Source organism: Poecilia mexicana, unplaced genomic scaffold (assembly GCF_051168715.1).
Source record: "Poecilia mexicana isolate PSO_F unplaced genomic scaffold, ASM5116871v1 scaffold_11, whole genome shotgun sequence".
Classification (NCBI taxonomy): domain Eukaryota; kingdom Metazoa; phylum Chordata; class Actinopteri; order Cyprinodontiformes; family Poeciliidae; genus Poecilia; species Poecilia mexicana.
The window spans coordinates 12,357,185-12,381,617 of NW_028263380.1; the positions used below are offsets into that span (position 1 = coordinate 12,357,185).

Genomic DNA, 24,433 nt, shown 5'->3' on the forward strand with positions numbered 1-24,433 from the left:
AGCTGGATGAGTGGACGGTAAGCGTTTTCTGGTGTATCTGCATAAAACACTCACCCCCTGGTGTAAAGCAGAGCGCGGTGGAGCTTGTTTTGCGGGGTGTCAACGCGGGCTGCCAGGCTGGCTGGCTGGCTGGCTGGCGCAGGGCTCAGTCCCCCTTCTCGCCCGGTTCACCGGAGCCGTCAGCAGCCGTCACCGAGCGGCGTGTCCCCGCTTCATCTAGAGTTCCTCCGCTGCGCCCCGGCCGGACCACCACCGTCCTCCCACTTAAACCTCTTAAAAGCCGCTCCTCCTCTGGCTCAATATCAGCGTCTGCACCCGCTAAATATGGGAAAGCAAAATAGACAAAAAAGGGGAGAAAATGAAGAAATAAGGAAAAAAAGAGGTTCTGTTATAATCTTGTTCCGAGTAGAGGTACTGACAAAGCCCCGTTAAAAGCCTGCGCTCCGGTTTCGGGGACAGACGCGGGACTCCCCCGGTATGCGGGAGCGCGAAAATCGACCGTGCGCCCGTGCGCCTCTGCCTCTGCAATTCCTGCTCTCTGTCTCTGGTGCGCCCAAGTCTCCGTGTGTGCCTCCCCAACGTGCCTGATTGTCAAAAACACGTGGGCACCCGTAGCTGGCTTTACTCTAACCCGCTGGAGTTGTAGGAAATGTAGTTTTTCAGCTGAAAGGAACCAATCTCAAAACAGAAAAAAGTGCACACAATAAATTGATATAATGTGGGGATTTTTGTTTGTTTGTTTTTAAACTTAAAAAAAAAAAATCAAGAATAATTTTGTCTTCCTAAATGGTTTTTGAAGCTGGGATGAGGATCTCACAAGGAGCTAAAAAAAAAACCCCAACAAAATGTAATGTAGAAATCAAATTAAATATCTCAGTGATGTATTTAATTTGAGGTATATTTATGTCTTAAAACTTCAATGCAACGATTGTAATCTTAAGTGACAAACTTAAAGGTTTTTGAAAATTGATAATAAAAAAAATGTGACATTTACTCTCATATCATTAAATTCATTGCAACAACCAAAAGAAGAAACCCATCTAAAGTATAAATATAAGGATAAATAGAGAGGTGAAAAAACAACAGTACAAAAAACAATAAGTTTTGAACACTAATTAGTGTTTAACTCACCATCAAGATATGCAAGTAGTGAAGGTAGCAAACCCACATTCTTACCAAGATATAGTTAACCACCAAAAAATGACAGGCTGGGCAGGAAGAACATTATTCTGAGAATCAGCCGAGAGGCCAACGGTGGGAGCTACAGCTCAGGTAGAAGAGAAACACTAAAGATATTTATTATATAAAAAACCTGAAAGACAGGACAGCTAGTTGTGTATTCCACAATCCTGGACAAAAAAAAAAAGATATTGTGGAACTAAAGTCATACTTGTATTGGATCTATTATCCTTAAAATCGTGATTTTTCTGAAAAATGTCAGTTTGACAGCTGAAATTTATTTTCTTTTTTATTATTATTAATTCAATTTAACTTTATAATCTTCTACCTTCAAATGAAATTCTCATGAAACAATCAGGTTCCCAAAGTTTACGCGTTAAACGTGCACAACCATCAAAAGCAGTAACTATTTCTTTTAAGTTATTAGTTACATTTTAACTTTCATTTACCAAAAGAAGACATAACAACAGTGGTCATTTAAATAAATCCCCAAACACAAACAAATGAGAGAAAAAAAAAAACCCATCACCTGGAAAAGATATCTGATCTTTATTACAATAAAATGAAGTTGCAACATGAAGGTTACATTCGTGGAAAAAAAAAAAAAAACATTAAAAAACATTTAAAACACTATTCCTTCACATTCCGCTGCCAGAGATCTTTCCTCTTTATTTTCAACCCTCCAGCCTTAAAGGACGACAACTGTATACATAAATGTTTACTAGATATAGAAATGTTTGTGATGCACAGATATATTTCAGTTAAATTAGAACAATAGACGAGACAATTCATACATAAAGCGCATTTCTTATTCCTTCCACTTTGAGCGCAGCATTGCAGGCACTTTTTAAAATCAAATATCATAACTATAATGAAATCAGGTCTCTGCTCAGTTATTGCTGAAGATTGAATCTTTTTTAAATATCAGAGTGAATCTGTTAATAATCTGGTCAGACAAAGAACCGCGAGGTTCACTGACAGCTGTCGGAGCTTCCTTGAGATGTGCAACTTGTTGCAGGCGAGACTTTTTGCATCAGCACATTTTTCCACACAGAAATCAGTCAATCTGATGGCATTCTCCTCGCAAAATGAAATTTAAAAAAAGAAGAAGAAAAAAAAAAAGAAATCAAAGGACCTGAAGAAATATGGCAGCTGAACAGATCATGCACCCACTGGACTCCCTCAACCCACCCCTCAACACAAGCATCTACATTTTCTTTCAGTTGCTTGTTGTCATGGTTACAGAGTAAAGCAACATTACTGCAAGGCCGGTTCAGGAGAGCTCCAACTCCTCGGCATGGATAACTGATCTGCTCTGAGCAGGATGCAGTGACGATCGGCAGCCAAAAACAAAGGAAATGTCACAAAGTCGTTGATATGTTTCTTCATACGAGTTAAGTGTGGATCAAAAGCACTGAGGGCACAAATAAACGCTCAACTTCAACGTGCCCGTCATTGTATTTCTGCATGGTGGGTTAAAAGCTCCGCGTCTGTCTGACACGATTCCGGTCACAGGTTTTCTCCGGGCTGGTACTGCGGCTCTGTGGCGGTGAAGTAATCCTCCAGGAAGGACTGCAGGTACTCAAAGGTGGGTCTCTCGTCGGCCTCCCGCCTCCAGCACTGCAGCATCAGTTCGTGGAGCGAGGTCGGGCAGCCGTGGGGGCCTGGCATCCGGTAGCCCCTCTCTACCTGCTCCAGCACCTCGCGGTTGTTCATGCCTAAAGGGGAAAGAGGAGGAAGGATTAAAACTGAATTATGTTAAAAAAAAAAGAAAAAAAAAAAAACACAACAAAAATCAAATATATTACGCACACTTGAATTAAAATTCAATAACAAAAAATTTAATGGAACACTTAATATGATAAAAATAAAAATCCTGCCTTTTCAAAAGTGATTCTATCTTTTGAACTTTTGGCATTTTGTCTGGAATATACAGTACATTTTATTTGTATTTTTTGTGATGCACCAAAATAATGTACCCCTTACTGTGAGGGGGAAGGAAAATAATTCATGGTTTTTAAATAGTCTCTTTTAAAAAAAAAAAAAAAAAAGGTGTTATTGGCTCTAGTGGCCTTTATTTGATAGTGAATTGACAGGAAAGCAGGTAATGAGAGAACGGGGAAGACATGTGGCAAAAGTCAGCAGGCTGGGAATCGAACTTGCGACAGCCACGTCGAGGATTAAGGCCTCCATTTCTGGGTTCTGAACCCCTGCGCCACCACAGCACCCCTAAACTGTTTTTCTAGCAAGAATGAAGGTTTGTTAGAGAACATTAGAAAACAAGCCGCATCATAAAGTACTGAGAACATAGCAGGTAGGTCCAGGAGAAAGATGTCGAGAAGCTTTTTGATGTTGCTAGAAAAAAAGGCAGGCAAATTTGAGCAGATCTTTTTTTTTTTTTTTTATCTTTCTCTGTCATTTATTTTTGGTCTAAGTTAAGAGCAACTGTGAAGGGACCTGAGAACAACATGCAGCGTTGGAGCTGCATGTTGGAGAGCGCTGACCTAACCTGACAGACTTGGGAAAACAGAGCATTAATCAGAGAAGCAGCCAAGTAGCCTGTGGTAACTCTGTGGGAGCAGCAGGGAACCACAGCTCAGGTGTGAGGATCTATCATAAAGACAACTATAGATCATTACAATCCACAGATTTCTCATTATGAAAGTGAAAGTGAAGAAAGCTGCTCATGCAAGGAGGTCATTAAAAGTTCTGATTAAAGTTTGGCATAAGCCAGGTAGCAGAGGACACAGCAAATATATGCAAGGCGCTCCGGTAACATCGGGGTGTTTCAGGTGGGTTGGTACTGATATTTACTGCAACATCATCACAACTCCAAAGGCTCCAAAAGGTTTCGCTTCAGTCTTGGTACTATTGTCCTGGTCAACAAATATCTCTGCTAAAAAAATAATAATAATAACTTTCTTTATATCACCTGAACAACAACAGCTGCATGTGTGCATTAATGTGCACACATGCAGAGTGCAAAGAGAGTGTTTGTGCTCGCTAGACTGGAAAAAATAAAAGAAAATGAGGGGAAGATGCACAACATAAGATCCGTTTACAGGATGAAAAAAATAATAAATAAAAACTTGCAGAAGAAGAGGGAGATAAAACAAAAAATGAACACGTCTTCACTAAGACAACTGGGAAATTATTCAACCCTGTTCCCACTTCTCACACAATTCTTCTTCATATTTTATCAGATCACCAAGTTGAGGTGTAAGGTATCAATAACATTTTGCTCGTGAAGGAATTGCATGAATTATCTCACTTATTAAAACATGTAAACTCGGGAAGCCTCAGGATCGGCATGCTAATTGGCACAGGAGGGTGGAAGATGCTCAAGAAACGGTTACCCCTCCTTTTACCGTAAGTTCTCATCTACTAAGGAAGTGCTTAGGCTATGAAGTCTCCAGCAGAGCGGCTCAGTGGCAAGGTTTGTTAGTGTGAAAACCCACCATGTCTCAATAATCAGCTGTTTCACATGCAAAAACTAAACAGCTTCACTCTGAAATGATCTGAGTTTGGTCTGATCCAGTACCTGGGTAGGGAACACGTCCCTTAGTGATGAGTTCAGTCAGCAGGATACCAAAGCTCCAGACATCTGACTTGATGGTAAAGCGTCCATAGAGTGCAGCTTCTGGAGCCGTCCACTTGATGGGGAACTTTGCTCCTGAAACCATGGTAACACAGTCAAGATGTGTGCTCATGTACTTAGGATAGGTTAGGACTAAAAATAAAGACATAAAGACTAAACTAATAACTATATAAAAAGATGCAGATGAAGACTAGATTCTTTTTTTCTTACTCGTGCACACGTATTTTCAGTTCCAGCTCATGGTTTGCTTCCACTCATCATGTTCATGAATGTCATATTAAATTTAAATTAATAAATTTAATGTTATTTTTTTAATTTAAAAAAAAAAAAAAAAAAAAAAAAAGCATTGGGTCCATAAATATTAACACATTAGAAACTGGCTTAATACTGTGGATGCTTAAAATTATACATACACACTCCAACATTGGCCATTCTTCTTGGCTTCAAGTCAAAGTCCTTGGAAATTTATTTATAAAGGTAAAGTTGAGCCTTTAAAAACAAGTTCAGGTGTTTTATTTTTATATCTTTGTCCAATTAAAACATTCATGTGTCTCCATGGTTCCACCACTTGAAGCTGTCACCTTTACCTGAAAGGAAACTAAAGCCTAACCTGTTCAGAAACTGTATGGTGATGAAACACCAGTGTTTCTCTGTCTGCATGAATGTGAAATAAAATGTTGCCAAATAAAACAGAAGCCCTTTCTTCCATACTAGTCTACAGTTGTGATTTCATGTGTAATTTTGACACTGAACGCTTAACAGAAAATCCACAATAAATGCAAACTTGCACACCTGATTCTTGCTTTTAAAAAATGAATGGATGCATGTTCATTCCGCCCTTCAGAAGCACTAGTTCAGATAACTTTTAAAAAAAGCCAAAATTACTGACATTTTCATTCATCACGAGCACTTGCACACACGTCTGGCAGAAGCTGTACGCTTATGTTTTATACAGATACCTTGTCTTGCTGTGTACTCATTGTCCTCAATTAGCCTGGCCAGACCAAAGTCAGCAATCTTGCACACCAGATTGTCTCCGACGAGGATATTAGCAGCTCGCAGGTCACGGTGGATGTAGTTCATCCGCTCGATGTATGCCATCCCAGCTGCAATCTGAACACGAAGAGAAACCAGACATGCTCACGTCTGCGGCGGAGCTAAAAGCCTCGCTTTTGTCCACCACGTGCTGTTCGACTTGAACCTCACCTGTGCTGCCATGTCCACCAGCTGAGGCAGCTTCAGGGTCTGGCCTTCTCCGTCTTTCAAGAAGTCCAGCAAGCTTCCTATTAGAGAAAATAAAAAAAAATTTAAAAAAAGGCACCTTTCAATGACAAATAGAGAAGGTGGTCGCTTTTTAAAACACAGGAAAATATACTTTCCTAAAAATTTTCCAAGTTCCTGGTGTCAATTTCTAACTCGTTATGATGGTTATTGAAGGAAGATAGGGTCACTAGCCTTTTTACAGTATATATATATTTTTTTCAATGTATGTAAAGTGGGATTTTAAATAAGTTACTTAGTTTTGATCTTTGTTTTTATCTATCCTAAAAACATGTAGAGCTCTTTCGTGTTTATACTTACAATGCTTATTTATTACTGCTGAACTTTCTCACACTTTGTGCCACCACAACCACAAACCTGAATAAACTTAGACCTCATGTGAAAGATTTAAGAATATGGGGCAGGAGTTTGTGTTTTAGCAGGGCAACAAAAGCTTTAACCCCCAGCGATGTAACGGCGGTTCAAGTCAATGGTTCTCAAATAATTTATTACTATGTACCATCACAGAAATTAAAGTTTACCATGCACCACCATCTTAACAGGAATTTCGAACCTTAAAGCAACAACAACTTCTTTGTTGTGTCAATAAAAACATGACATTCTTATCCACTGAGACGACATGTTTTGTCTTTAAAATTAGGAAAATTATCAGAGCGAAAGTGAAAAAAGTCAGATGTTTCTCATCAACCTTGACTGCATGATCCAATATGGCTGCTTTGCATATAAAACATAGAGACAGCCAGCATAAAAACTGCACATATTCAGTTTTGACAATTGTGTCCTACTCAATATGTAAGATTAATTAGATTAGGTATTATTAGATTAATATATAATCTTCTTCAATGAACTTGTCTCTGCAGTGCTGAAAAGTAAAGTATTAGTAGTTGTCCTGGTCACTGAGCGTCATTTAGCAGAACCAGTGTTTTCCAACTTGGATCAGAAAAAATCTGATAAAATCTCAGGATCCGAGTTTTAAATTAATATAAAATAGAAACAGAGCACTGGTTTTCACTGCACTCTTCTTTTGGGAAGTGATGTAGTAAAAGTCTTTTTGGCTTTTGGTGTTTAACAGCGCTGCGGCTAAAAATCAGAATCAATATTGCTTCTGCTCTTTCCTTTTCTAATATGAACTGAATCCTTCTGACTGAACGAAAGCCCTTTGAGTTTTATTAACCGTACGTCTCATTTAAGGAATGGAAAAAATAATAATAATTCAAAGTCACTTCAAAAGTTTGACGTCAGCAAGGCTTCTCCCCTGCTGCGATGGAGGCAGTTCAAACCTACAATATGTCAGAGCGGTGACAGTTTACTCAACCCCGATACCTTGGCTCATGAACTCAGTGATGATGTAGATGGGCTCCTCAGACACGACGGCGTACAGCTGTACCAGCTTGTCGTGCCGGAGCCTCTTCATGATCTGAGCCTCCTCCAGGAAGGCCTCGGGGGACATGGTTCCTGGCTTCAGAGTCTTCACCGCTACCTTGGTGGTGCCGTTCCACATGCCTGGCATACAGACGAGCTGAAGTTAACGGGCGCACAGAAAAGCGGGGATGCGCACAGAAAAAGGCCTCGTGTATGTGCCAATTTGTCTGTCCTGTTGACAGCTGCATGTGCATGCAGTGTGTCTGCAGCATATAAAAAGCAAACAATAAACAAAAATGGAGTGGTGAGCTGGTTGCATGTGGTAAATGCTGATCCATGCACATGGTTGGTATTTTGGAGGGCATGCGTGATGTTAATGAGTGAGCCGAGAGACAACAGATGAACAGAGGTTTGTCTGGTTTTCTTACGTCAATAACAGCAGACCCTTAGTCACAGTGTCGGTCAGAAGTATACATACTCTCGTTATGGACATGAATTTCATATGTTTAGGGATTTCAAGGAACCAAAAGAACTGTGGACTGATTATTAAGCACCCAACTATAATCCCAGTGTTTGGGAATATTCTTCATTTGCTCCAAACTGGCTTCCTCAACTTTGGTTTGAACTGGGAACCACCAAGATTGCTAAGCCAAAAACACCAGTGTCATTATCTGAATGGAGCAAGTTTAGCATCAACATGAAACAGGGTGAGACCAAGAAAAAAAGTGCCTGGTCAAAAGTCAACACCTTCAAATTGAGGTAACAGCAGACAAGCTCCTCTTACCTCGTTTTTATCAGAGGAGTTAAAAATTGAACTCATTAACAAAGTAGGTTTGGGGAAGTGAAAGGGAGACTTTGAAACCCAAGAAACAACTAAAAACTGCCAATTTAAAGTAACTCCAATATTTCAGGTTAGAACAAAGATGAACTATCCGTCCAGAATAGTGCAGGGATCTTGGTGACAGCAACAAAAAGAGTTGCTCAGCAACATTTTCTAAACTTTGGAGGAGAAATTCAATCCACACTGTAAAAAGAATGGTTCAAATGTGTCCTTAATGGACCTAAAGGAGTGTGAGATTTATGTCCGTGATGGGAGTGTGTGAACTTCCTGCAGCACTGTACACACAGATGACATCAGGATGAAAACCTGTACAGCTCAAAAAAATATGTTAAAGCACTCAGATTTAGTCACTGGAAAACTCTTTCAGGGTTTTATATTTTAAGGTAAAAATATCCAGTGTGTTCTCTACTGAGAAACAATACACTGGCATAAAAGGAAATCTTGAATTAGACACTGAAATAAACCAAAATAATCTTTGTTACAGCTCAATTTTTCCCTGTTTTTCCTAACTTTTAGAGTTTGCCCGCATCAGTCTCACCCATCCAGACATCCCCGAAGCACCCCTGTCCCAGCTTCCTTTGCATTGACAGGGTTTCCCTCGGCACTTCCCAGGCGTCCCGCCCAAGGCCCAGGGTGAGAGGGGTGGAGTTGAGGCAGGGCTTGGTCAGGTAGTAACAGAGTCCATCGTTAGTTCCTAAGAGGAAGAGTAGGGAGAGGGGGTGCCAGAGATGGTGGGAAAGAAGTTTGGTGATGGAGGATGGGAGAAGAAAGGGTGAAGGTGTGGGTTGGAGAGTTGGTGAAAAGATGGAAAGGGGTGACAAAATGTGATGTGAGTTTTAAAAACATGCACATGCAACAAAAGGAGGATCAGGAGAACAACTCAGCACATCTGGATGTGGAACAGGAACTCAGATTCCTCTGCGTGACGCGCCCACTTGCAACTTTTCAATTTATTTATTTATGAATTTGTTTCTTTACGATTTTACGTTAAGAAATATTCACACTTTCTATCCCGTTGCAGTTATACATTTTTAAACAGGTGTGCTTCTGTTGTTCTTTTTTCTCCTTCAGCGAATCCCCAACAGTCCTACCCATCCAGACTTCTCCAAACTGGCCGTTGCCCAGTTTCTTAATCAGCTGGAGAGACTCGCGGGGAATCTCCCACATATCCTTGGTCTTCACTGATAAGTCGGCCAGCTTAGGCATGCCCCTCTTACAGCTGCCCATCAAGCGGCAGCACAGTCCCGCCGCTCTCTCTGAGACAGAGAGAGACGGAGAGACATACAAACAGACAAAACATAGAGAAGAGCAGAGCAAATGCAAAAGGTAAAGAAAGAAAAATGCAAGTTAAGCAAACATACAACACCACAACACACATAAACATATAATGTACAAAGCAAAAATATGCATAAATGTGGCAGAAACACAGCCAGGATGCTGTGGGAAAGACAAAAAAAATACGTGCCAAGATGCAAACTGAATTATGTGCGCTGTTCCCAAAATGCGCCACTAGGGGGCAGATTTACACTTTCAACTAGAGACGGAAGTGAAACACATTATGTCATCTAAACTCTTCTTTTTCGAGTTTGTAGCTGAAGTAAAACGTGTTTCTTACATTTTAAAAAGGCCAGAGTAACTTAATTTTTCCTATTAATCATGACTGACTCAGTTATTTTTATAGGGACTGCCTATGGTTATAAAAGCACAATGCAAAAAGCAGTATCAGGTGGAAGTATTTAAGATTTCCTCTCAAAAGTATTCATACACTTTGAACTTTTTCACGTCACGTTGCAGCTACATTTTTTTTGTTGTTTTACATGTTTTAGAGGGATTTATAATGCCCAGGCTCACGTACGATAACCAAAACCAACACAAAGTAGGTTATTATTGTGAAGAAGACAAGAAATAAATTCTTTAAAATTACCTAACACGGTGGTGGCAGCGTCATATTGTGGAGACACTTTTCTTCAGCTTCGGTATGGAAATTTTAAGAGCTGAATTTAGATCTGACTGAGGATCTGTGGACTTAATAATTGAAGTTCACGGAAGCTATGCATCAAACCCGACCAAACTTAAACTACTGTAGAAAAATAAGCATAAGTTTCAGTTTCTAGATGTGTAAAGTTGGAGCATATCCCCAAATGCAACGTAGCCAAAAATGGTTACACAACTGGTCACCCTGGATCTTAATGAGGGCAGTCAGAGTAACTGGTTCCCAATTCAAATGCATGCCACATTGCATTTGTTTCTAAGCCATCCATTACTTTCTCCTGCTTCACAACTGCTGAATCCACCTATCTGTGTGGTTCTACTGCAAAGCATCTTTGCACGTGACCATTTACAATACTCATACATTCCTACACAGCACCGCCACTAAAGCACGCCGAAGGTCATGACAGTAATTTGACAATATCTATGTGAAAAAGTTCAAGGTTTATGCTAAAGACTTGTAAATAATGAATTACACATCAACTGAAGCAATATTTCAGTACAACGACACCGAAAGAGGAGCTTTGAAAGCTGGCAGGCGATCAGGAAGGAGGAGGATGAATTTGTGAACTGCTGGCGTGTTACCTGTGTAGTGCTCTACCAGCTGCTGAACAGTGTCAAACTGTGACCTCGTGGTGATGTAGTAGCCACCGTTGTCTAGTTTGCGGATCTTGTAATGCTTGACATGATCTCCCTTGTTGTCGTCCCAGTCCCGGATGGACAGTGAGTAAGCACCTGTGTGAGAGAAATGCGAAAGGCTACGTGAAGGGGAGGTTGGCTGACGTGAAAGAGTCGAAAGATTTGATTGTTTTTACAGTCTCTTTAAAGAGATAGCGCATGTAGACGTGTTGAATGTTTCTTCTCCTCACCTTTGGTGGTCTCACTCTCTCGTATGAGGAAAGTTCCCCTCTGGTTGCCCTGAGCCAGCAGCTGTCTCTCCGCATCCTTCCTCCCCATCTTCCCAAAATACCACCTGTCACCACGAGAGCGCCACACAGGTGATTGGAATAACATCACACATCACTTGACCTCTGCTTTCAGACTACATGTCAATCACTAAGGGAGTTTTAAGTGTTGGCTTAAAGCGCAGCACACACAAAAAAACAAACAAACAGTCACTGTGTGTTTTAGTTTATTGGTGCAAACTCACTCTTCAGCCTGTATGGAGTCAACAGGAGCTACGTAGTTGGAGGGGATGTAACCTGAGTTGCCGGTGTTCAACGAGCGGGCTTCCCACCAGTCACCCTCCCTGTAACCAAAGACAATTTATAAAAAAAAAAAAAAAAAAAAGAAAATATTGCTGGATAAGAAATAAACAGCATTGGTCAAATGTCAACATCATGTAAATTGATTTTGGATTTCCTGAGCAGGACAAAATGTTTTTCAATAACAAAGGCTGGTCGACGTGCCCTGCAGCCGCCGAGACCGCCGATGCTTTTTTAATCAGTGACATTTATTCACAAGGGGAGGAATTTAATGCATACAAAAACAGTCAACTGACTTCGTTTAACACAATGAACATGGATCAATTTAGCCTTCACAGAACTCCATACGCTGTCAGCTCTTAGATAAATTCTTATCTGTTGCTGCGGTCCTTTCGTGTAGCATCTGCAGACATTGAAACGCTGCTTATGTTGCTTCCTAAAAATATTCACCTATCTTGACCTTTTTTCTACCGTTTGTCACTTTACAATCAAAGGAGTAACTCAGATGTTTATGACCACTCTTAGCAAATGCAAATATTAACAATATAAAAGGATGTAAGTGATATGCACTTGTATTGTAGAACCACCTTCTTCTGCAGCCATGCCTGTAAGAAACGCCCAGAATTTTTTTTTGTCCATTTTTTTAAAGCATAAAAAGCTCAAGCTCCATCAGATCGGATGGACCAATTCCCAAGTCCAGTCCTGAATTATATTTAGGATTGAACATTAACTAGGCTTCTCTAAGACATGAAAACATTTTTTGAGCCCCAGTTTCAGTTCCTTTAACAGTTCATGTATCATAAGGTCATCCAACTCACCATCATCGGTTTTCACAGGCGGCTATGATGGTATTTAACACTGACATCCTTGTCACTCACTGAAAAGATTTTTTTTGGATTGCACAACAATCAGCTGTCCTATCAACAGATTCTCCCACATAAGCTGTTTGTCTCCACAGCTGTTGGTTTCTCTAACAATCCTCTCAGGCCTTTGCAGAACAGCGGGACTTTTCATTACACACAGACTCTCATGTTTACTCATAAGGTGACTCCTGAAAGCAATTGGTTTGATTTTATTCAGAGGTTTCAGAGTATCGGGGGGGTTGAATACAGATGGAAACCACAAATCTATAAAGAAATAACTTTATGTATCCTTTTTCTTCCACTTTATAATTTTACTCAACGTGACCTGGACTGTCTCATACAAACCCCATTAAGACACCCCAAAGTTTCTGGCTGCAACATGAAAAGTGTGGAAAACGTTGAAGGTGTGTGAATACGTATTTTTCCAAGTGCGTGTTGTCGTAACTCACGTGTTGTTGATGATCTGGAATTTCTCTCCTTTCTGGAAAGTGAGGTCATCTTCGGTGCGAGCGTCGTAGTCGTACAGAGCTACAAAGAGAGTGACTCCGCCACCTGCAGCAAAAAACAAAACGCATCCATCCGCCACTTCACTCCCGTTCTTCAAATATTTGTGCTGGCGCAAATCAGAAAACAGACATCGCACGACAGAGAACTCATCAAAGGAGGATTAGTACTTTAACGTTTTAAATTGGAAATGGTTTGCCTACCCATGCCTCCAGGCCGAGGGTGCGCATTGGTGCTGGGGAACGCAGAAGGGGACGGGAAGGGCTTGTTGAAGTCTGGGATGGCCTGAGTGGGGTCCGGACAGTAGCGTCCCTGGGACAAACCTCCAGACAGGCCATCTGCATTGTTCGCAGACAGATCGGTAACATCTACTGTTCCTGATGTTGCTCCTAATGATTTGGCTGACTTTTTCTGCTTGCAACAGGCACACCCCATAATAACCGGAACGGCAACAGCGTCTGTGAATGCAAAGATGATGATTTATTCTTTCTTTCTTTGTAACTTTTTTTTTTCACTTTTAAAATAATTGTTTTCTTCAAGAGGGTAAAAAAATAAAATAGAAAATAACTCGTGTCTCATCACTGCAGTTGAATTAATTTCTGGGCGCTGATGTGAACCGAAAGCAACTCAGATTACTGACACACATTGATCAAAATAAAAATAGAGAACTGCAGAGAGAGAAGTCACTAACTTTAAACAAACAAAAAAATAAAACTTCCCTTAAATGGTAGGAGGTGCAGGAGATGGAGAGTGAGGAATTAATTGTGGGGTAGGAAGGAGAAGTTCACTTTTTTCCTCACCTGATGTCTTCCTCTGTCAGATCATCTGTCAATCACCATCGCCACTGGAAAGAAAAAGAGAGGGGAGGAGTTGAGTGACGGGGGGGCTCGTGGGGTAGAGCGGGGCAAAGCGGGGATGACGGGCAGAGAACTGAAGAAAGGGAACTGTAGGACCGAATATGAGAAAAAAGGCTTAGGAGCAGTAAAGCGTGAGGCAGTTGCAAGCAGAGAAGTTAGACGAAAAAAAAAAAAAAAAAAGACAGACAGCTTGAGATAAGGTTTGACAGAGAGAGAGATGTGAGGTTAGCCACTTCCCTTTTTGCTTTGGCGTTTCGAGAGAGGCTATTAACTTATTCTTTCGGTCAACAGCTGTGCACACATGTACATGTGCGTGTGGACGCTTAAGAGTTTGTGGCATAACAAGCTTTGACATGTCATCACAGGAGCAGAGGGTAACGGACATAAAGCGGCTCGGCCGTGAAGGTGCGTAATGGCTTTGACAAAGATCATTGTGTCAATCCCGACTTCCAGTTTTGAGAAAACCACACCGTTTCGGCAGACTGCACATTCACAAAGCAAATAAAAAGCTAACGCAAACACAAAGAGGAAGAAACGTACAGTAAAAACTGTCAAATGTTTTATTTGCAAGCAGAACAATGAGGGCTATAAACATAAGCTGTTCTGGTTAGTGGCGGTGCTTTAAAAATATTGCAGGTTCGCATTAAGTAATATTTAAAAGATAAGAGTGTTTGCATTTGACTACCAGCTGTTGGTTACTGAGCTTAAACTGCATCGATAAGAAGCCATTAGTGAAAAATATTCTACAATCTACATGAAGTATCAGTTGTTTAAAAGGACTAAAGCTGATCAGCCGCTTTCATCGCATAAACTGACTTTACATGGTTTTAATAAAAATAGATTAATACATGCAAACTGCTTTGTAGTGATGGGGAATTCCTGCTCTTCTTATCATTTGACTCAGCTCAGCAGAAATAAAATGTATTTTTCAAATCCCATTTAGTATCACTTCAAGGTTTTGTCAAAGTTGTCAAATTCAGCAAAAAAAAAAAAAACATGTTACCCAATTATTAGTATGAGGGCAAATGGGAATTCTAAAAATTTTTAGGTAAAAAGCAGAACGACTTGCGTCTCATGTTTTTTAATAACATACTCTTTGCTGCTTTAGAAGAAATTTCTAATGATGTCAACCTTTTTATTTTAGGGGATCTTATTACTGAGTAGATTAAAGAGCTTGGCTAAAAACAGAGTGCTGCAGAGAGAAACATGAGAAGAGATGCTACATTAAAGCTTTTTTATTATGAAGATGTCTTGTTTTTCTACTTAATGTCAGTTTGTATCTAACAATATACGTTATGCAGTGGTGAGAAGAAAAAAAACATAATAGATTTGTTCTGTTTTTGCTTTTTCGTCTGGCTTAAATGTTCATCAAACAAATTTTAGATTCAACAAATATAACCAGACTTACTACAAAAAGCTCTTTTCTCAATTTGATCTTATTATTAAGCATTATATAAACCAGTCTGTCCATATGTGAACATTTATTAGCCCCTAAACCCAATAACTGTAACTTTGGCTGCCAACAAGCATTACAGCCAACTGGAGATGAATCTTTTATATCTTTGCCGAAGTGTTTGACTTCAGCCACACTGGAGGGACTTCAAGCATGAAGACCCACAGAGACCTTGTGGAGAGTCTTGCCACAATATTTCAACCAGATACAACTTTGACTAGGCCACACCAAGACATTCCTGCTTTTAAAACAATTTCACATAGGGTCAGATCGATACCATTCTCTCCTTAATACACAAAATCATACTTTGAAAACTACACTTACTCATGTTATCTGTCTGATTTTAAAGTGTATTTTGATCACAATCACTTTTGTAATATATATATATCCCTGCACTTTCTTTAATTATATTTTTAAAATGCAGAAGCCCAGAAAAAGCTAAATCATTTGATTGCACAATTTATAGAGTTAACTTGTCAAGACCTGTTGGAGTCAAATGAACTGGGTCTTTCACAACACTGTGAGCCTTCAGCTATTCTAATATGGATATAAATAAGAGAAGCAACTGTAAAGGAGAGATAATCTATTTCTGTGTTGGAATATTTTTATTAAAGCTCAATTGGCTGTCTTCTAGATTGAGCAAGACAGTGTAAAAGATCATTAAAGTATCATCAAGTCAGAACCTTGAAGACCACCAATAAAATCCTAATCTCAACCCTGTAATGAAGCACCAAAGCAAAAGCCATGTTAGATGCTTGCTCTTTCTTGTTCCTGTAAAAGATGACAAGAGGATAAGAATTGTTCTGCTCAGTTATGAAATGTTCCTCTTAAAAATAAAAATAAAAAGCGTGTTTCATCAGATTATGCATGAGGAGGCTTGAAGATCTAAGCTGCTATGAAGAAACACAGAAAACCAGACGTAGTCTAAAAACTAAAGCGGCACCACCCATCACAAATATTATTACAGTAACGCTGCTTTAAAATTACAGTTGCTAAGTTACAAGAGGCATGTCTGTCAAGAAGCCCACTGCAGGCTTGCTAGGAGCAGACAGCCTCACTAACTAATGTCGCTGACATCAAGAAGATTTCAAAGTTAAACACAAATTTAGCTGGTGGTTGTTCTACGTTTTTGTGCAAGTCTATTAAAAAAAACATTACTCTGACTGTAAAAATAGCCATGTTACCACATTTGAAAAGAGTTGGTAATAAACGTTTTGCTTTCTATAAAAGCATTCAAACCATGTTGCACATGTTTTGTCTAAGATGTGTTGATATCATGATACTATGAAACTGTGGTGTCTTTACTCAAGTGTTTCTTTTTTGTACTTTTCAGAAATATTTCATGTCTCCAAGACAACACAATTTAAAAAGAAATCTTTTGAAACCCCTTAACTTTCACTTTGGCTTCTGGAAACCGTACAGAAGCAGACAAACAAAAACACGCAAGATTTTTGGAATGGCATCTTTTGATACGAAAAATAATCATCAGAAAGTGCCTGTTTTGATATGTTAGCATTGACAAAATTAAGACGAAGATGCATGTTCTCCATTCACATAAGAGCCTAAAAGAAAAGCATTAACACCTATTATTTTTTTATTTTTTTATTTTTTTCACATCACAACCACAAACCAGAAGGTATTTTTGTGGTTGTTTCTGCAGCTTGTCTCATGTCATAGAGGGAAGACAACAAACATGAGATCAAACCTAAGCTTTATTTTGCCGATGTGTCAGAGTGCGGTGGCAGACAAACAGTGGACACACCGTTCTCACAATGAAACATGCTGGTGGCAGCATCATGCTACGGGATCCTTGTCTTCGCCAGAGACAAGCTTGTCAGAGTTGATGGGAAGATTAACAATGCCAGCACTGTGCAGAAGACTCGAGACTTTCACATATAAATCCATTCAAAATACATTCAAGTTTGAGATTGTAATGTGGCAAAATGTGAAAAAAGCTTAAGAGGTGTGAATACATTTACAAGAAAATAAGCAGGACTTTTGTATGTATGGTCTGTATTAAAATGTGTAGTTTATATTTAGAAGTTATAAAAAGCTGGGCCAAAAGATCATCGCCCAGACAATTGCAGGTTTTAATTTAGAAGTGATTACTTTTGGCTGAGCTCACACACATAAATCGGGATAATATCTGCAGATCGCTCTGAGATTCTAACCTGCAACCTTTCAAGATGGCTAACCTTCCAGGCTGCAGCCACCCCACCTACTCAGGAATGCACAGGAAGTGACAAAATGAGAACAATACAAGTTATGGCAGAGAAGGAAGAGAAATCATTCATTACTTTCATTGTGACAAAATGGCAACTTGCAGGTTTACTCGTTCCCCTCTAAAAGCCCTCGACGTTCTTACAGAACTTCACAGCAACAGTGGCTGTTTCGGGGCGATGTAATGCAGCAGAAAATACAGCAGCAAATTCACACACACAAACATTCTCTCACTATCAGACCGGCCATCGTGAGAGTTACAGGAAGTTAGCCCTGTTAGGGTTTCCTGTCCACCCTTCTGATGGCTCCCCCCTTTTCCTGGAAACCGAGGCCAGAGTCCATCCACATACACACCCAGAGCAGCTGCAGAGCCGCAAAAACACCAAAAGCTCACACTTTCCTTTCTGTTGCTGCTCTACACTCTGTGCTACAGCACCTTTCACGTTCTCTACATCCACTCCTCAGATGCTGTTACTGAGTGAAGCAAGGAAAGTAGAAGTGATATGGGGCGTCAGCGAGGCCATTTTGATTTAACTAGCCTTCCTTTGCCCTTTTATGTTCAGTTGTCACTCTTCCTGCCCTTTTGGGACTGGCAGGTGACCACAAACAGGTATGAAATAATAAAGCAGTCGCAATCACACATATACTGGGAAGTGTTTTATCGGTCATTATTCCCTGTTAGGTTCCCGTTAACTAGATAATCCTGTCATTGCTTTGTTTTCCACCCTCTGCACACAGAAGCTGTACTAAATTTACAACTGGTGTGATTGAAGCCGATTTGTGGGTTCCAGATAGAAAAAGAAAGAAAAAAAGAAGACGTTTCCCTGTGATCGGAAATTCTCACTTGCTCAGAGCAGCTCACCTTAATATGTTTAATAACCACTGAAGTTCAGGTTGCAAGCTTTCAAAGTCATAACATGTACGAGGGTTAAGAGTATGAGAGTGTGTGGGCGTTCTGTGGTGTTGGTGATGAGTGGTAAAGTGGGGGGTTGCACAGTTAATCTCCTATAAACATCACACTTAGTCTGACAGTCTGAGCTCACACTGCTTGTTAATTACATATGACAACAATGAGATACAGTGCTGGGGGGATAGCTTTTACTACAAACTTTGACTTTTAAAGAGGAAATATAGCACTCAGAAGGTGTATTAGTGCTCCCCCCTCTCCCTGGTATACATTGAGGGTGAAGTTAATGGTGGAGCAATAGCTGTTTTTCGGTTATGCCCCTGCGCAAAACGGCCCTTCTTCATGTTTGGGACTTGAATAAGCACAGATTCAACCTCCTGTTGCGGACTGGTCGATAAATGTCATAGGAAATTTTTATAGCAGCACACTAATACAAAGTAATAATTAGACTACGCTGTGAAACAAACCCTGCTTCCTCTGTTGGAGGAGAAGTGCGATGCTCGTTTCTGATAAGTCTGGCTGCACCACTGCTAATATTCACCAGGCATCAAAGAACTTTACTCAAGCTTCACGTGTGAGCTTTTTCGTGGGCTGTCGTCTCACCTAAATACCTGCGCTCGTGTTTTGTCTGTTTGAAGTCAGACACAGTTTCCCAGCTGGCTGACCATGAAATGCTTCAGCGGAAATACCAAAAACGTCGACTGTATAAATGGTGAGCTCTCCAGCAGCGGAGAGCCATGCAGAGCTCTCCACTGCTCTGCATGGTCGTGCTCCGGAGCTAAAGTTGTAATAAACTTTTACTGTAAAAGTCAGAATCACAGATAGTTGCAGCAGATGCATGTTTGATTTTTTATTTCATAAAGCAACTTTTCAAATATAGCAGCAAGAAAAAGAAAGAGAATATTAAGACACGTTTGGTGTATTAGACATTAGAGGCAGCGCTATAATGCTCATACTGTATATTATTTATTATTAATGCTTCACACAATGAACTTGCGCATTCATTTCTGCTCAATTGGTAACAAGAGAACAACATTTTTGTTGGTTTCTGAATCAGAGTGGGCTTAATGAAGACTGATATCTCTCTGTCCAGGGATACCTGATTTTTAAGAAATGGATCATTATCAGATTCTTGTAAAACGTGTTGATTTTACTTTTTGAATTAAACTTGTTTTATTTATCAGGCCAGTGGGACCGTTCCTCTTGAAGAATGGAACTGTGCATGATCACATTAAAAGTGCCAACTTTGCATGATTTTGTAAATTATGATAATTTAAAAAAAAGTTGGCACTTTTAATGGACTTTCAATGCAACTTTTAGAGCAACTTTGCATTAAAAGTGTCATTATTTACTGAATGGTACTGTATGACAACTGTCATAAACATTCATAAAGACTTCTTTATGTTCATGACAGATGTCATGTCATGTTTATGACAGTGTCATGTCAGTCTTATGCACACCCCTTCAAATAAAGTGTTACCAAAGACTGTAGTTTTAAAACTGTTTAACTTTCATGTTAGTTTCAACACTAAGACCATCTTTATTTTCTGCAACCCAAATATTTCCAAAATTGCAAACTTGCATTTCTTGTAAATGGGGTATATGATAGCTTCTTTCAGCCAGCTGACCAGCAGGGGACAGCAACAAAATGGGAGAATGGCAACATTATGCTACTCTATGCGTCAAATAGATAAAGCAAAAGTCTCACGTTTTTTTCATCAACTCATAAAAAAACAACTTAAACCGTCAGTGCAGGTGTCTTCGGTTTGACATCCAACATTTCCTGCCTGGTAACCGCCAATAAAGGCCACTAATGCCAAAAAAACAAACATCTAAAAAAAGAAAAAAGGTAAAGATCAGAGTGATGACTAGAAGGCCTTCCAGATCAAACAAAGTGTCAAAGTACAAGTGCAAGCATGTAAACTACTGGGCAGTAATTACCAGGAGGGCACGAATGCTGTATTGTTAAAATACAATTTTTTCATCGATTATTAAGAAGGCTATAAATATCTTTCAACATTTTGTTTCATGAATTATCAATAAAAACGGACAGCTTTTTTTAAAATTTATGTTCTTTTCTACTTTACATTATGATCATGTGAAATATATGTACAATATATATGTGTGTGTGCATGTGTGTGCATGCAAAGGAAAGGAAAACATGTTTCATAACTTTCAAAGTGCATATTATATCATTTCTAGGCAGGATAGAACAGTTCAGTTCGAAATGATGTTTTAGATAATTAGGTGCAATACGCCTTCAGCTAAAACTGTAAAATAACTTTTTAAGTTCTCACTGCAAAGCAGATACATCTTCATAAATGTCAAGAAAAAGCTTTATTTTCTTAGATATTTACACTCTGGGCAACACAGAGAGCCACCTACTCTCAAATAACTGGACATGTAATAGGTACTGGAAGGTGAATCGTTTTGCCCATATCTACTGGCAATCAGACCCATTCTCCATCTTTGATGCAGAAGTTCATAAAAACGGTACTGAAGAAGAGCCGTGGAAATGTCACTTTCCACTTCAGCGCTTGAGTACGTTTCAGCATACTGCTGGATTTGTCCAGTTCAAACAATGTAAGGAAGCAACAAAACTTTGACCTAGAAACTACTACCGAGCATTCTGTGCATTCTTCTAAAAATCACAATAACATCAACCCCTCCATCAACACCGTCACTCCCGCAAACATCCATATCCAAGTGACACACCCTTTCCTGCTGAGTGGACTGCAGATAAGCTGCTCCCAGAGGGAAAATTCACCGCAGTCAAACACACACACACGCTCGATCCTAAATCTGTCCTGTTTTACCGATTTCTCCTTAAAGACGGCAGCCATTGCTTTTGCCACCCCGTCCTCTTGGTCTATTATTTTTACCTTTTCGTGGTCGGACCTTTCTTTCTAACTCCGCACCGTGAGCAGGAAACTCGACAGGATGCAGAATGCGAGTGGGGCAGGAATGATAGGACAATGGGAAGCAAGCTGTCACTGAACCCTCTCGCACACACTGCAACAGAGGGGAGAGGGAGACGGAGTTAGAGGGGGAACAGTGGAAAAGTAAGGCGTCTCAGCCATCGGGACGTCCTGTTTCTACATGATGTCATCACATCCTTGAGATACAGAGGCCAGACCCGGATTGTTGTTTGTAACTCTCAGAGGTTTCCCCTGTTTTCTACACGTTGGAGGGTCGAGACTTTGTCCAACAAGAGGAAGCTGACTGCCTTGTGTCATGTTCAGCTCATGCAGGTGTTTAGGACTATGGCAATGTGCAATTCTAATTCTTCCTACAGCAGAGAATATACACAAGTCCCTTTCCTTCCTGCCTCTATGTAGCTCCAGGGCTATAGACAGGAACTGACCTCGTAAAGAAACAGGAAGTGAAGGAGTCCGGCCTAACAGTGGTTTTACCCATCAAAACTCTCACAATATCTTCATCGCCCTTAAACTTTTTAAAGTGGTGAAACCTATAATTTCAGAGATTACAAAAAAAACTACAAGGATTAGCAACCTGCCCAAGCTTAATGTTAAAACCATAAAAACATTTTTTGATAGATGGCTATGTTGAGGAAACAGGCAGCCCAGCCTTTTCCTCTAGGTGGTTTCCTGCAGGCATGTACTATGAATAATCTACTAAAGGAAAATCTAACACACTGACAGAAATAAGATCTAGCTGGAAAATTTTAGGAACATGTACCCATCACAAATCCAAACAATATATAATTTGGTATGCTTTAAGGCAGTTGTTAGGTGCCAATGGAGCCATTTTTACCATTCTGCCAGATATTTGCCGGGAAATTGAGACTGTCTGGCAACTTTTGTGAGCCAAAAAAGCAAATTTGCTGTCTTATAGGCAGCTCACTGACGGTGTGCAGCAACAGACAGAGAAGGAGCTGGGCCGTGTTGGGTTATACTTTATAAAGACAGGGAAAAGTCTTGCCACTTATCATAGAAACAGCAACTTTTTAAGATCAGCGTCTGGACTAAATGACAGACATTCATCAAGGACAAAAAAAAAAAAGATTAACACAAGCAAATGAAATACTGAAGAAATAAATACTACATCTCTTGAAAGTCTGTGCTTCACTGAATTCCCTTCAGGGCGAAAGCTTGAGAGGAGATATTGCCAACCCTCTTGATGGCAACACAGGTTATGACAAAACTCTTCAAAGTAAATTCCACTGTTTTGACATTGCAGCATGATTTCTAAACATCCTCTGTGGTAGGACATCTGTCCATCACGGAGAGAGCGAGAACAAGGGCATAACCGCACTTCATCAACTTCTCGTAGGCAAGTGCAGCTGAACTTCCCTTTATTTAGCAGACAGAAAGCCGCTTCTCATCAGCTTTCACGTATGTCATCAGAAATTTGACAAATTGATAAGTCAGAAAAGCAGCGTTAAAATATAATTGGGCTGCTTGGGATATACAGTCTATACAGGGGTTTGTCTGGTTATGTTGCCATTTAAATACTTTAATGTGTGTCTTTTTTGACACACAAGAACCTTTGAACACTTCAAGAATAGATGTAACTTTCTTTCTTTTTTTTTTTTCTTTTTTGCAATGGAGTTTACATTACAGAAATAAGTCACTGAATTAGCTCAATGTGTACATACCAGAGAAAGAAGCGGACGTTCAAGCGGTGAATCCAGGTGTGGGTGGCTGGAGAAGAGTCGCGCGCTGCTTCAGAGAGCAAAATGAGTGAGAAAAAAAAAGGAGCGCGCGTGCACTAAAAGGACCAGCCCAGAGGGCGGCGCGCGTGGAGTGGACCCGTGGACACTTCATTCAGCGGAAACAGTGACTTTTAACGCAAATTCCAACGAAAGCGGTTATCTGTGTCGAAGGAGAGACGTAACGCACCTGAAATAACTATTAGCGACAGCAGACACGCCTGAAAATTGCACACCGGATCTGGAAGAGGAATGACTTCAATATATCGGCGATTTTTAGATAAATAAACCTAATTCAGACCACAGTTTTAACTTTCCAAAAAAAAAAAAAAAAGAAAAAAAAAAGAAAGAAAACAAGGTCTGCCTTTACTTTTAACAAGTGACTTACATTTCACTTAAAAGCTGACAGCCGCGCTGAATCAGCCTCGGTTCCTGGGTGATGTGCAGTTGCAGCTCAGATGTGACACTTTGACCGAGTGGTGCGAAAGACAGGAAGAAGACTGAAGGAAATGTGTGACATCCGTGTCAAAAACTATATGCATGCATGAAAAATTAACGTAACTTCTTAGTGTACGGTACCTTCCTTGACCTTTTGAGCTTCCACTAATATTTCAACTGTGGCAAAATTGACCTCTGGTAACTATAGCAGATGCACATTCACGATTAACTGTGGCCTTTGGTTTACATCCGCTAAACAAGTTAATGTAAGGAAGCTTGCTACCATCTTGTGGTGTAAAAGTGGTACGACATGTACCACGACATGTACCAATGTAGAAAATCATTTTTGTTCAGGTTTGCAACATCTTAAATAAGTCAAAATCCTATTATTTTTAAGTCTATTTTTCGAGTTGATCAATTTCAGTTCAGTTTGTCCACGGAAGTGGGTAAAATGGTTTTAAACTTAGGAAGCCCAGCCCATTGCCTCAACTTGATAGAGTAGCAGGAATACCTCTGAAAGGATGTGGCGACAGTCGGAGCGACCAATTCCATTTTAACACAGAAACATCCAGCTGAATCAGGTTCCCAGTAACCTTAAAATATTCTGGAGATTTGACCTTGGCGGGTTAAATCAGAGCCAGTCCAAAGCACAACTGAGGGTCCCAGATCATTTTCATCTTCTACTCGGTCGGTACTACAGAACATCTGAACTCTAGAACCACAAGATTTCTAAAAATATAGATTTTAATATTCTTAAAATAAATAATTGTTAGTTGAGCTGTGGTGCCTGGTGATATTTGAGAAGCCCTTTTATCAAATTCGACATATTTCAAAAAGCAAAAGTGGATTTCACCAAATAGATTCTTTAAAGATCAGTTTGTGATTAAAGATAACTTTTACTTTTTGCCAATATTAAAAACAACTGCCAATGTTTTGGCATCGAAGCAGAAGTACAGGTGTGGTTTAAACTAATCGTCTAGATGTTGTGGCAAACCAATGATAAAAGATGTAATCTTTTGGAACCCATTTTCAGAAAAATCTAATTTCTATCCTTTAAGTTATAG

General features: G+C 39.9%; 1 protein-coding gene across 5 annotated transcripts; it reads right to left on the bottom strand.

Annotated features, from left to right (window-relative positions):
• Positions 1-1,709: 1,709 nt before the first annotated feature.
• yrk (Yes-related kinase) lies at positions 1,710-23,570 on the bottom strand. 5 transcript variants are annotated; one of them, XM_088010213.1, is made up of 14 exons: positions 23,320-23,570; positions 13,623-13,666; positions 13,026-13,280; positions 12,768-12,870; positions 11,401-11,499; positions 11,120-11,223; positions 10,836-10,985; positions 9,353-9,517; positions 8,800-8,955; positions 7,382-7,561; positions 5,984-6,060; positions 5,737-5,890; positions 4,721-4,852; positions 1,710-2,897 (listed from the first exon to the last, which is right to left on the bottom strand). In XM_088010213.1, exons 3-14 carry the CDS (start codon positions 13,255-13,257, stop codon positions 2,689-2,691), a joined length of 1,761 nt encoding a protein of 586 aa, XP_087866339.1. In that variant the 5' UTR covers positions 13,258-13,280; positions 13,623-13,666; positions 23,320-23,570; the 3' UTR covers positions 1,710-2,688. The 5 variants fall into 5 exon arrangements, with proteins under 5 accessions (XP_087866339.1, XP_014865722.2, XP_014865723.2 ...); XM_015010236.2 differs by lacking the exons at positions 8,800-8,955; positions 23,320-23,570 and adding exons at positions 21,142-21,271; positions 22,878-23,271; XM_015010237.2 differs by lacking the exon at positions 8,800-8,955.
• Positions 23,571-24,433: the final 863 nt, after the last annotated feature.

What these genes read in the sequence shown, in the direction of transcription:
- yrk (XM_088010213.1), bottom strand. Translation starts at nt 13,257, where the DNA reads ATGGGGTGTGCCTGTTGCAAGCAGAAAAAGTCAGCCAAATCATTAGGA. An exon ending in GCTGGTAGAGCACTACACAG is followed by an intron (nt 9,518 to 10,835) that starts GTAACACGCCAG and finishes TCTCTGTCTCAG; the next exon opens with AGAGAGCGGCGGGACTGTGC. An exon ending in GTTTGGAGAAGTCTGGATGG is followed by an intron (nt 8,956 to 9,352) that starts GTAGGACTGTTG and finishes TCTTCCTCTTAG; the next exon opens with GAACTAACGATGGACTCTGT.